We start from the raw sequence: 12,873 nt of genomic DNA, 5'->3' as shown, positions 1-12,873 counted from the left end.
TTACATGAGCTCATTGAAGGTGCTAATGCTAAGCCAAAGGATATTAGGGATAGTGACTGGAAGAAGATGCACAAGAAAGCTATTGGGTATATCAGACAGTGGATTGATCTCCGTGTGTTCCATCACGTATCTCAAGAGACAGATGCCTATAGTCTTTGGATAAAGTTAGAGGATCTTTATGAGAGGAAGACGGCCCAAAACAAAGCCTTTGCAATTTGGAGGCTTGTGAATTTGAAACTGAAAGAGGGAAGATATTGTTGCTGAGCATTTGAGTGAGTTCCAAGACTTGGTAAATCAGTTGACCGCAATGAAGATAGTGCTAGATGATGAGTTGCAGGCATTATTACTGTTGAGTTCATTGCCTGACAGTTATGAGACTTTGGTAGTGTCACTTAGCAACTCTGCTCCTGATGGGGTGCTACAACTTACTCTGGTGAAAGATAGCTTGTTTAATGAAGAAACAAGAAGAAGAGACATGGGTAAGGACAGTGCACAGGCTCTTGTTACAAACAGAAGAAAAGGTAAGAGCAGAGATTTTAAGGGGCGCAATACTTCCAGAAGTCAGTCTAGTACAAGAGGAAAAATCAAGTGCTACTACTGTAATAAAGAGGGTCATATGAAGAAACACTGCAAGGTTTGGAAAAAAAAATTAAAAAAGAAAAAGAATTAGAAGAAGGCCAACAATAAAGACACCACTGCTTGTGTTTCAGATGAAGCAGTAGCAGTTCTCTGTGTGAGAGAGGACCAGTATTGTCATGTTACAGATCCCGATGTGGAGTGGGTAATTGACTCAGCATGTTCCTGTTATATCACTCCAAGGAGAGAGCTCGTCATTACTTACAAAGCAGGTAAATTTGGCAGGGTGAAGATGGAAAATGACAATTATGTTGATATTGTGAAAATTGGTGATATCTGTTTTGTTGCCAATGTTGGATGCTCCTTTACACTCAGGGATGTGCGACATGTTCCAGATATGCATTTGAATCTGATCTCTACTAATGCTCTTGATATAGCTAGGTATGATAATTATTTTAGCAATAGGAGATGGAAACTATTGAGGGGGTCAATGGTATTTGCTAGAGGACAGCTTTGTTGCACACTTTATAAAACACAAGTAAAGTTGTGCGGTGGTATAGTGAATATGACTGAAGACGATGCTTTACCAGATCTGTAGCACAGATGGCTGGCTCACATGAGTGAGAAGGGATTGCAGATTTTGGGAAGAAAGTCTCTTATCCCTTTCCATATAGGTATGTCATGAATCCCTGTAATTACTGTTTACTTGGCAAGCATCATAGAATTTCTTTTCAGAAAGCCTCTAGTAGAAAACTCAATATATTGGATTTGGTATATTCTGATGTGTGTGGTCCCATTGAAGTAGAGTCTTTAGGTGGCCGTAAATATTTTATTACCTTTATCGATGATGCTTCACGAAAGTGTGGGTTTATGTTTTAAAAACAAAAGCCCAGGTATTTCAGTGGTTCAAGCAGTTTCATGCCTTGGAGAAGAGAGAAACAGAGAAGCAATTGAAGTATCTTCGTACAAATAATGGAGGTGAGTACACATCTAATGAGTTTGAGAATTACTGCTTAGAGAATGGTATTAGACATGAGAAGACAGTTCCTGATACCCCACAGCATAATAGTATTGCAGAGAGGATGAATCACACCATTATAGAAAAGGTTAGATGTATGTTGAGGATGGCTAAGCTGTGCTTACTGCGTGCTACTTAATCAACCGGTCTCCATCTGTTCCTTTAGGTTTTGATATTCCTGAAAAAGTGTGGATATGGAAGGATGTTTCCTACTCTCATTTGAAGGTATTTGGGTGCAATGCATTCGCACATGTGCCTAAGGAACAACGAGCAAAGCTTGATGATAAGGCTATTCCTTACATATTTGTTGGTTATGGAGATGCAAAATTTGGCTGCAGGCTATGAGATCTAGAGAAAAAGAAGATCATTAGAAGTAGAAATGTGGTTTTTCATGAAGACCAGACTCTGGCAGACTTTGAAAAAGTAGAGAAGCCCAGTCAAACAGTTGAAGGTGTTCCTGACTTTACATCTATCTCTTTGCCTCCAAAAAGTGCCACTGATGGAGAAGAGATGCAAGTTGAAGACCAAGGTGATGAGCCAGTTGTTGATGAGGACAATTTGTTTGAGCGGAGGGAGCAGCCTACTGCGATAGAGCCTCAGGTTAGGAGGTCTACCAGGGAGCATCGTCCATCAACTAGATACCCTGAATCAGAGTTTGTTTTGCTTACTGAAGAGGGCGAGCTAGAGAGCTTTCAGGAAGTACAGACTCATAAGGACAAGCCGAGGTGGGTGAAGGCTATGTAGGAAGAGATGAGTTCTCTACAAAAGAATGACACTTATGAGTTGGTAGAGCTTCCTAAAGGTAACAGGACTTTAAGAAACAAATGGGTGTTCCAGCTAAAGATGGATGGTGAAAAGCTAGTGAGGTACAAAGCTCGATTGGTGGTAAAAGGCTTCAAGCAGAAGAAAGATATTGACTTTAATGAGATATTCTCTCTAGTTGTTAAGATGAGTTCCATTCAAATTGTTCTGGGTTTGGCAGCTGGCTTGGATCTTGAACTTGAGCGGTTAGATGTGAAGACTGCTTTTCTCCATGGTGATTTGGAGGAAAAGATCTACATGGTTCAGCCAGAAGGATTTGAGGTAAAAGAAAGAGCATATGGTTTGCAGGTTGAAGAAGAATCTGTAGGGGTTAAAGCAGGCTCCAAGGCAATGGTATAAGAAGTTTGATTCATTCATGGTGGGTCATGGCTATACCAAGATAGAGGCAGATCATTGTGTGTATGTCAGAAAATTTTCTGGTGGTAAATTCATTATTCTTCTGTTATATGTAGATGACATGTTGATAGTAGGACAAGATGTTCAGTTGATTTGCAGTTTAAAGGTAGAGTTGTCCAAGTACTTTGACATGAAAGACCTTGGTGCAGCACAACAGATTTTGGGTATGCAGATCTTTCGTGACAGAAAAACCAAGAAGCTGTGGTTATCACAGGAGAAGTATATTGAGCCGGTACTTGAAAGGTTTAACATGAAGCAGGCTAAACCAGTTAGTACACCTCTTGGTAGTCACTTCAAACTGAGTAAGAAGACTTGTCCTTCTACAAAGAAAGATAAAGATAGCATGGCGGTAGTTCCTTACTCCTCTGCAGTCGGAAGTTTGATGTATGCTATGGTTTGCATAGTCCAGACATTGCTAATGCTGTTGGAGTTATTAGCAGGTTCCTTGTAAATCTTGGGAAAGATCACTGGCAAGCAATGAAGTGTATCTTCAGATATTTGAGAGGTAGCTCTAAGATGTGCTTGACTTTTGGGGGCTCAAAACTAATTTTGGAGGGCTATACAGATTCAGATATGGCAGGTGACCTTGATGGAATAAAATTAACTTCAGGATATTTATTTACTTTTGCAGGGGGAGCTATATCTTGGCAGTCGAAACTGCAGAAGTGTGTTGCCTTATCTACCACTGAGGCTGAGTATATTGCAGCTAGTGAAGCAGGAAAAGAGATACTTTGGATGAGATGGTTTCTCCAAGATTTGGATTTGAAGCAAGATGAGTACGTAGTTCATTGTGACAGTCAAAGTGCATTAGACTTGAGCAAGAATACTACATATCATTCACGCACGAAGCACATAGATGTGAGATACCATTGGCTACGTCAGATAGTTGTAGAATGGTTAGTACTACTACAGAAGATTCACACTGACAAAAATCCTGCTGATATGATGACAAAAGTTGTGACAAGAAAGAAGCTGAAACTTTGTGCCAGATTGGCTGGCATGGATTCTAACTAGCAAGTTAGAATCAGCTTTCTTCCTCTGTGAGCTGGAGGGGGAGATTGTAAGTGGGTCCAACCCACTTGAGGAGGCCCAATAGCCCAATAGCCCATTAGAGCTTGATCTTTGTTTTTTTTTTGTAGGACCGAATGGGAGAGCGCGTGAAGAAAAAGAAGGGACACATGAACTTGGGAGGAGCTTGCGGCTGAGAAACAAAACAAAGACAGCAGAGAAGAAAAAAACAAAAAAAAAAGGAGGAGAGCGTGAGCGGAAAATCCAAAATTTTGCGCGTGCCGTGCGAAAAAAGAAATAGGTTCTTTTTCTTGTCCTTTTTCTTGGATGTGATTTTCACACGAAGATTTAACAAATTGGGTTTCTATCTAAGAGTTGTATTGGATGCTATAAGGAGTTATAGTATTTATTGTTAGGGATCTCATTACATTCTTGGGTTCATCACACTGTGGTGGTTTGGGTGAGATCATTGTTACTCTTAGGGAGGTGATATTGAAATTTTTTCAATTTATTGTGAACTCAAGTTTTGGACATAAACTTGAGAATTGTAAACTTTATATTTATTATAGTGGATTGATTGGATTTGCCCTGTGTTTTTTTTTCTCTAAACTGAAGGGTTTTTCACGTAAATTTTGGTGTGTTCTTCTTTTGCTCTTAATGTATTTAATATATTACCTGTGTGAATATTGCTTCTAGTTAGTTTTAGTTTTGACTTAGTTTATTCCGCAATATTTCTATTTTGAACCCAGAAGCGAGGCGCGATTTGAAAGGAACGTAAAGGATCTGCTGACCGTTAAATTTTGGGGACCAGTTCATAATTATTAAGCCCTCTTGACTGAGACTTTATCACCCCCACGGACTTCAAATTTCGGGGAAATGATGATTATTAGTCCCTGTCTAGGACTTATTAACTCGTTGATAGAAAAGGAGAGAAAAACAAAGCAATGCGAAGAGCTCGGTCAATCCGCTATTCTTCAGTTGACGAAGCTCCATTGCATTTCCCAGTCCCTTCCCACCGAGAAAAATTATTAGGCGGACCACCAAGGACGAAATCATCCCATTTTTTCTCCGCAAGACGACATCCTAAGTCCACAATGAATAGTCCTCCCATCTATCACGGACATAACCCCATCCTCAAAATACCCTCTAATTGAGTTGTTAGGGTCCGGCCACCATTCCTTCATTCTTCCTTTCCTACGAAGGTGTTCTCCTCTCCTCTGCTGCAGGAGAGAGAAGAATAAACGAGAGAGAACTATTCATTGGCTCAGGACTGATTGATGGCGGTGGGCTTCACCAGAAGAGATCTAGAAATGTGGATTTTTTGAATAGATTTAAGTGTTAAGGGTTGGATATGGTTTCAAGCCTTTATGCATTTAATAGATGAAAATGATAGTTCTTGGGAGAATACTCTCTATTTTTCCCTTCCATCATTTTTTCTGTTTGGGATTTCTGCCATCCCATTTTTTTATTCCTTATCTTGGATTTTTGGTAAGTGTGCAATGGTTAGAAAATTATTTCTGATCGAAATCTGAATTTCCTAGATGAAATTAGGAAGATTGGTTTGGAGAGATGGAATAAAAGTCCAACCATTTGGGCCTAATCTAGCTTCAAACTCGGGAACGACTCAAAAAACAACATGGCCTCAATATTTATACCTACATGCTCGTATGCTAATGCATGTCAATCTCTGGCCTGATCCAAGGCTCAACTCAAACCTAGCCTGGCCTAGGCCCACTTGAAGCCTTGTTTGGACTTGTTGTTGGCAGTAGAGCCTTTTGAAGTAGGGCTTTTAGAAAGTAAAGTTTTTATAAAGAGCTATTAGTTGTTTGCTAATTATATTTCTACAATGATGTGAAGCTTTAACATATGTTTGGTAACCAAAATAAAAAAATATTTTAGTATGATAAAATGACAATAAAGAATATTGTATAGTATTGCATAGTAAAATATAATACAATATAATATTATATATTATTATATATTAATATATTTTTTTGTATAATATTATTATAATATAATATTGAATACTATAGCATAATAATATAACATAATATGATATGATATGATATAATAATTTATTATTAATAGTACAATATTACTACAATATGATAATAATATAATATAATATTATTACAATTATGACATAATATATATTATAATATTAAATAAAATTATTGTAATATAATATAATGAATTAGAATCTAATGTAATAATATATTATATTATAGTATAATAATATTATATTATTATTAAATATATTATATTGTATTATTGTAATATTATTATATTATATTATATGTTTTTATATAATAATATTCATATGATATAATATAATATAATGTAATCTAATCTAATATATTATTTGGTTATATTATTAATATTATATTATATTATTATTATTATAAGAATATATTATATTATAATTATGTATTACTATAATAATATAAAATATGATATTATTATAATATAGTAATATAATATGATATTTCATTATTTTATTATTATATTATTTATATATATAGTATAATAATGTATTATGATATGATATAAGATGTAATCATAAGATTTATTGGTAGGCATTTTGGTCATAAAAAAAATTATTAAGACCAAAACAACTTTCTGACATTGGCCAGATAGTAATTTTGGGGAGAAGCTCCAAAATATAGTTTTTTTTCAAATAAACATTTTCAGCTTTCTAACAAAGCCAAAAAAGCTTTTCAATTTTTTACCAAGTAGCACTATACTATCCAAAAGTACTTTTAGAGGGGCAAAAAGTGTTTTCTACCCTGCGAAAAACTTTGCCAAATAGGGCCTTAGTAATGACCTAGGTCAGGTTGTATCCTCCATGCGCGAAAGAATAATTCACTTTCTTTTAGAACATCAACCATTGGATCGCATAATAGCCACTTGGAGATCTTTGCAGATGGAGAAAGAAAAATTTGGAATGCTTTAACATCCATGCGAGGTGAGATCCAATGATTGAGGTCGGGAGAGATGCAACCCGACCCTAAAGACCTTCTATGAGTTTCTTAATCATGGAGGACTCGTCTATCCCATGTGGCTCGTTAAGATTTTCATCTGGCTAGTTATAGACAATAAGCCTTTGACCGTGGAGAATGTATGAAAACGCCGACGGGGAGCGACTCAGCCGTGTACCCTCCGTAAGAGATGTGATGAAATTGTGGAGCATCATCTATTCTGGATATGGCATGGCCTGGTTTCATATTGCTGTATATTAGGATAAGCCTTTCTTGCATGGGCCGGACTGTGACACTGCTCTCCAGCATTGTTTATTACAGCTTGACAGTGTTGGCTGATGTAAAAATATATTGGTTGGTGTCAAATTCTCAGAATTAACCACCTGCGCTTAAAGTTCAGTCCTGCTGGGTTCTGATTCTTGAACAGGAGGTAGGGGCAAATTGTCCCATGCATTTGCCAGTGCTGAATTAACATTTTAAAACCTATCATCAAGTAGCAGGCCCTGCAGGGTAATCGAATATTTCATTTCAGGGTGGTAGGCCTAGATCTATTTCGGAGGAGATAAATGTGATTGCCTAAGAGTTGTCTTCTGTCATGATATTGCTCGATTTTTCTTGTACTCTTCTCTGTTTGTATTATTTATGGTTCTTGATATCATAGATTTCTTTTCAGATTGTTAGCGGAAGGCCATGGCAGTTATCGCCAGACAGGATTCTTGTACATCGTTATGGTAGTGTCTGTTGTCTGAACCATAATGTCCAGTCCCAGCCATCTTACCTGATTTCATTTTTTTTGTTTTTGACTTAGTGTCATTGTTTATATGAAAAGTGAAAAATGAACTTCCTGCAAGACTAGAGCATCCATGTCCGCTCTGTGTATAGCCCTGATAGCTTGCAACTGCTGCAGCATGGTACTTGGTACTGACCCCTTGCTGGTAACTAGAAGATAGCTATTCCATTTTCAGCTGTTATTGTTGCGAGTTTAGGAGCTGGCCACAAATTTTAGGGGATGTGTCATTAGAGTTGGAGACAAACTGCAGGAGCAGCAAAATAATTCTTCATTTTTCCAGAGAAAGTGGCTCAATTAAAAGCAAATTTGTGGACCATTCAATATCCAAGAATTGTATCCATTTGAATTTAAGCATGATTCTTTGGTTTATGAATTATGCCTCTTAGATAGTTGTGACTTATGGCTTCAATCTTGCTTTCTCCTTTAAAAGAAACAGCACGACTTGTTTGTAAAATCTTTTAGTAAATATCCCTAAGCATCTGGGATGCCATTTTGTCATTGTTTTTGTCATGGAGACAAAAATTGTCTTACCCACGTCCATTATTCAAATGATGAATAAGCTCATACAACATGGCAGCACGACTTGTTAGTAAAATCTTTTAGGGCTAGTTTGGTTCGCATGAAAAGAAGAAAGAAAAGTGTGGTCAGTGGGAAAACAAAGAAATACATCTTGTCTGGTTAGAGTTTTTAAAGGAGAGAGATGAGAAAGTAGCATTCCCATAGAAATAAGATTTTCATATTTCATAGAAAAAAAATCTATGAGAGATATGAAAAAACTATTTTCCCACTGGTCGGCAATTGGAAAAAAGGTCCCTTTCTTTTCCAAAAGTACTCTTAAGCCATCAAAATCCATGAGTGAGGTCTTTTCCTTTATTAAAAGCATAATAGGTATTTTATACAATTTTTCTAAAAAAGTAGATGTCCAATCAAATATAAGTCACTCTAAAATGTGCAACTTTTCCATGATCAACTAAATATGCTAAAACTATTTTTCCAGACGTCATATTCTCAGAAATCTTCTTAGAAAAATATCTAGTAAGAAAAAAAAAATTCTGCAAACCAAACAAGTCCTTAGTAAATATGCACGGGCCTGGAATGCTATGGCCATGTTTCTGTCATGCAGCCAAAAATTGTCTTTGGGCCTGATCCATACCCATCATTCAAACTATGTATAAGCTAATGCAACATAGCCGAAAAGCTGAGTTAATCTATTTGTCAGTTTTATCAGAGGCCACACTCTTATCCCAAGATGGTTTAGCTCCAAATCAGAAATCAATATCAGATTAAGTATGTCATGCATGAACCTCTCTTTGACTTCAGTGGATCATGATTTGTTATCTAGAGTCGACTCAGATTAGATGGAATGAGGCTTCTTGGTTGATCGCCTTATTGATTGATCAAATATTTTTTTCTCTTGAACATGTCCCTGCTGATTGCTACTACAGACTTGCAGATGATAAGAAGCATTATGATGTGCAGAAGCTTCAAGAGATAGGTGGCCAGAGGTGAAATAGAAGGCTTGAGTATGTAGCTTTTCATGTTTCATTTCATTTGCATGACTCAATTATCTTCTTTTCATTCATAATTCTATCCAATATTGTCTCTTCCAAAGTACATTGCAAACACTATTAACAGATATACTCACTCAATGGACAGCATTTCAAATGGAAAACTATCTTGATGAAAATTTCAAATAGAAAACTTACAAGAGAAAAATTTCGTGAAGGCAAGGGGAGGTAGAACTAGTTGGCACCTCTCTGCCAAGAGCTTGTCCTTTGGGGAGTCGAGCGCACACGGTCTTTTGAGGAAGAGAATCTACCCAACTATTCAATAACAAGTTAGAAGGAAGAAATAATTATAAAAAATTCTCACAGAATGATCGAGAATGGAATTGAAGATTTTATTCAATTCAAGATGCTATTTACAATGACTAGGCACTGCTATTTATAGTTATAAAATCTTTTGACGCTTCCCACAAAAATTGTTCACATTTGGTTATTACAAATAAGGAAAAAATAAGAATATTCCATATAATATTCTTTTTTATAGAAATCAATTGAGTCATCAAGATGTTGGATAAAATCTCTGACTTATCTTGATATTGCTTGATTGGATAAGGTCCCTAGCATATATTTTTTTTTAAAAAAAAAAATTGAAGATCTCTAACTTATGTTGACATCATAAGATCTGCAGGATTATTTTGGGAGCCCTTCTAGAACTAGCTTACATGTTAGCAAAGTCCATGACATATGCATTGGAGGTCTAAGAATGCACATTAACACCATATAATTCCGGGAAGAAAAAAAAAAGACAAGGAGCCAAGCTGAGGGAAGTATCTTAACTTTTACATATTTTGTTTTTAGATCCTCCCCTGAAATTGCATACAAGATAAATTCAGTACCTGACAGTACAAGTGGATGAATTATACACATTAGTAGTCATCATTCTCTTTGGGAAGCATATATAAACTAACAAGAAAAGAGAGATAAATAAGCATGACGGGAACAAGAAACAAACATGGTTGGAACTCCACACAAGTTTACAACAACAAATACAGGAGCTTTTATGATGAAGAAATAAAAAAACGTTAAGAATGTTTTCCTTCCTCAAGTTGATGTAGCCTTGAGTTTGTTCTCCAACACCTCTGAGCAAATCTGCCCCATCATGCGGTAGAAGGAAAGAAGTTCGGACAGCTGCTCTATAGACATCTTCCCCATTACATTCCTCGCAGCCATCTCCCTCTCCTCATTCATCTTAAGTCTCTGCAGATAGGATGATGCATTCCTTACGGTCGCACCCATCTGCTTCAACCTCTTCTCTTGCTGCAAGCTCAGCACTGTGTTCAACTATGAACCAAAGATAAACTAACATAAGAAAGATTTTTCCACGCAATTTTTTTTTTTTTTGTGTGCATAACTGAGACCTAGTGCATTGTTTAATTTCTCAAAATTTCTGGTCTCTCTACTTTGGCATTATAATTACCTCAAGGAATTCAGCTCCAGCTTCGAGTTCTGACTCTTTGGATGGAGGCATGTCTGGCCTCCCATCATACAAATTCTTGGCAATAGAAAAGCTTCGAACAATGATCTTCCTTTTCTTCTCCATTTCTTGATCCAGCCTGGGTTCGTCTTTTAGATTGGCAGAGCTGTTCACCTTCTTCTGATAAGCAATCACCGCCTTAACGAATTCCTATACCAAAACCCCATTGCAAATTATCAGAATCCTACAGGTGAGTTTGCGACAGAAGTAACATTTCCATTCACTTTAGGGTGCGTCTGTCACTAAACTTCAGATTGATTAGCTTGGAAAAATTTTATATGATTCATACCTGATAAGCCTTTGGGCATCCTGGATAATCGAATTCATCCGAGCTAGGCCGCCTCATTCGCTCGGGATGAAATTGCAATCCCATGATAAACTTGCCCTCCTCGGGATTGTGCGCGTCGGGATCGTAGAACCCCTCGACCAATCCATCGTGCGCATGGGCTATCGGGACGAAGCGCTCGGCCAATCTCTTAACCCCCTGGTGGTGATAGCTGTTCACCATGAGCTCCATCTTCCCATCCTCCAACGATTCCCGAAACCAAGAGTGCAACGGAGTGCTCTCCACCACCCTCACCGCGTGCCGGTGACCGTCGTAGTTGCTGTAGTCGATGTGCACCGCCGCTTCCTTGCCATCCTTCTTTCGCTCCTTCTCGACGTCCAGGTACAGCGAGCCCCCGCAGGCGACGTTGAGGACTTGCGAGCCGCGGCAGATGCCGAGGTAGGGGATGTTGCGCTCGAGGCAGAGCCTGGCGAGGCGGAGCTCGATGGAGTCCTTCTCTCGGTCGATGGCGGTGTCGCTCGCGTGGAGGCGGCGGATCTCGTCGAGCTCCTCGGGGGAGAGCCCGGAGATCTCGGCCTCGTAGCAGGAGGGGTCGATGTCCTCCCCCTCGCAGAGAAGCACGCCGTGGATCGGCTCGAAGCTTTCGAGCAGCATGTGGACGCCGGAGACACGAGGAACGATCACCGGTACGGCGCCATAGCCGACGATGAGATCAAGATGATACTCCCCTGATAAAAGGAAAACGATGATACCACATGCAATATTTACAGACGCTTACATATATAACAGTTTATTCCTAAGAATCAAACAAAGAAATCTAATAAGAAACAGAGGCAGGAAGAGAGAGAATTTTAGGTGTAGTTGGATTTTCTTTTACCGACAAAGTCGACGAATTTGTTCTTGCGGACGGTCCGGCGAGAGACAATGAGTACTCTAGGGAGGATCAGCGACAGCTCGGAAGAAGCCATCTAATGTTGCGTTAGGGATCTCGAGTTTTTCTGATGACTATTTAAAGGAAAACGCATTAGCCTTATCGGGTTTTTTTTTATTTCTTCTCCTTCCGTTTCTTCTCTCCTCTTGTTCTATTAATTAATTAATTATATATTTTGATAGGATTATCTTATTTTTATTTACAGCCATACAAGGAAAAAGATGAATGGAGAAGACGTCCATCTAGGCGCCGCGTCACACGTCAGAATAAGGTGCCTGCTTTCTTCCTCCCGATAAGAAGAACACGTGTGGGATGACAATACTTTGATGCTACGTGTCGGATGATAATAAGCTGTTACTGATGATTCGTGTTTAATAGTGGAGCATATCATCTTGATGAGATTTGAAGTGGATTGGGTGGATGAGATGACATGTTGTTGGTCGTTATCTTGGGTCGGTCAAACCGCTAATCGGGAAACTGATTCCGAGGAACCAAAGCATATGCTTTTTTTTTTTTTTAATTGCTTCCGAGTAACCGAAGAGATCTTTGACCAAATATATTTTAGTAGTAATAACGCTTCACGAGGCATGGAATTAAGGGCCGGTTTGGTTCTGACAATAAAAATAAATTTCATATGGGATTACCGCTGCGAAAAATTTCATGAACGAGAGAGACTAAGATGAATGATGAATGGAGGTCCAAAATAGCAAGAGCACAGATGTTTTCGCAGGAAACATGGATTTGGAAAGCTCTCTTAGTTAATTCCCTGAGAAATTTGGATCAAATTGCTGCTGGTTTAAAGGAGTTTAAAATTACGGTCTAAGGTGTTTCAGATTAATGGTTCGAGTGACTTTAGGATGTGGATTGTCTGCAGCAATGCCGATAGATTTTAGCAGCCTCTCATCTTTGTTTTGCACGATAATCTTAAAACCAGTGCCAGTGTTCATGCTTGATTCCACCCACCCGTAAGCAGTGCTGATGACTTACATTTTCAGTCAGACATGACACTAAATTGTATGAGAGTCCCAA

The 12,873-nt window shown here is 38.3% G+C and overlaps 1 protein-coding gene across 1 annotated transcript; it reads right to left on the bottom strand.

Moving 5' to 3' along the window:
- Nucleotides 1-9,896: 9,896 nt before the first annotated feature.
- LOC103701873 (putative glutamine amidotransferase GAT1_2.1) lies at nucleotides 9,897-12,873 on the bottom strand. The gene is made up of 4 exons (XM_008784091.6): nucleotides 11,791-12,873; nucleotides 10,917-11,641; nucleotides 10,571-10,777; nucleotides 9,897-10,434 (listed from the first exon to the last, which is right to left on the bottom strand). The coding sequence occupies exons 1-4, from the start codon at nucleotides 11,879-11,881 to the stop codon at nucleotides 10,195-10,197; spliced, it is 1,263 nt and encodes a 420-aa protein (XP_008782313.4). The 5' UTR covers nucleotides 11,882-12,873; the 3' UTR covers nucleotides 9,897-10,194.

Source organism: Phoenix dactylifera, chromosome 12 (genome assembly GCF_051530095.1).
Source record: "Phoenix dactylifera cultivar Ajwa chromosome 12, Ajwa_hap1_PhDact_Kaust_v1.1, whole genome shotgun sequence".
Classification (NCBI taxonomy): Eukaryota; Viridiplantae; Streptophyta; class Magnoliopsida; order Arecales; family Arecaceae; genus Phoenix; species Phoenix dactylifera.
Note: the sequence above shows the minus strand (reverse complement) of the source record. Positions and strands in the feature narration are given on the sequence as shown.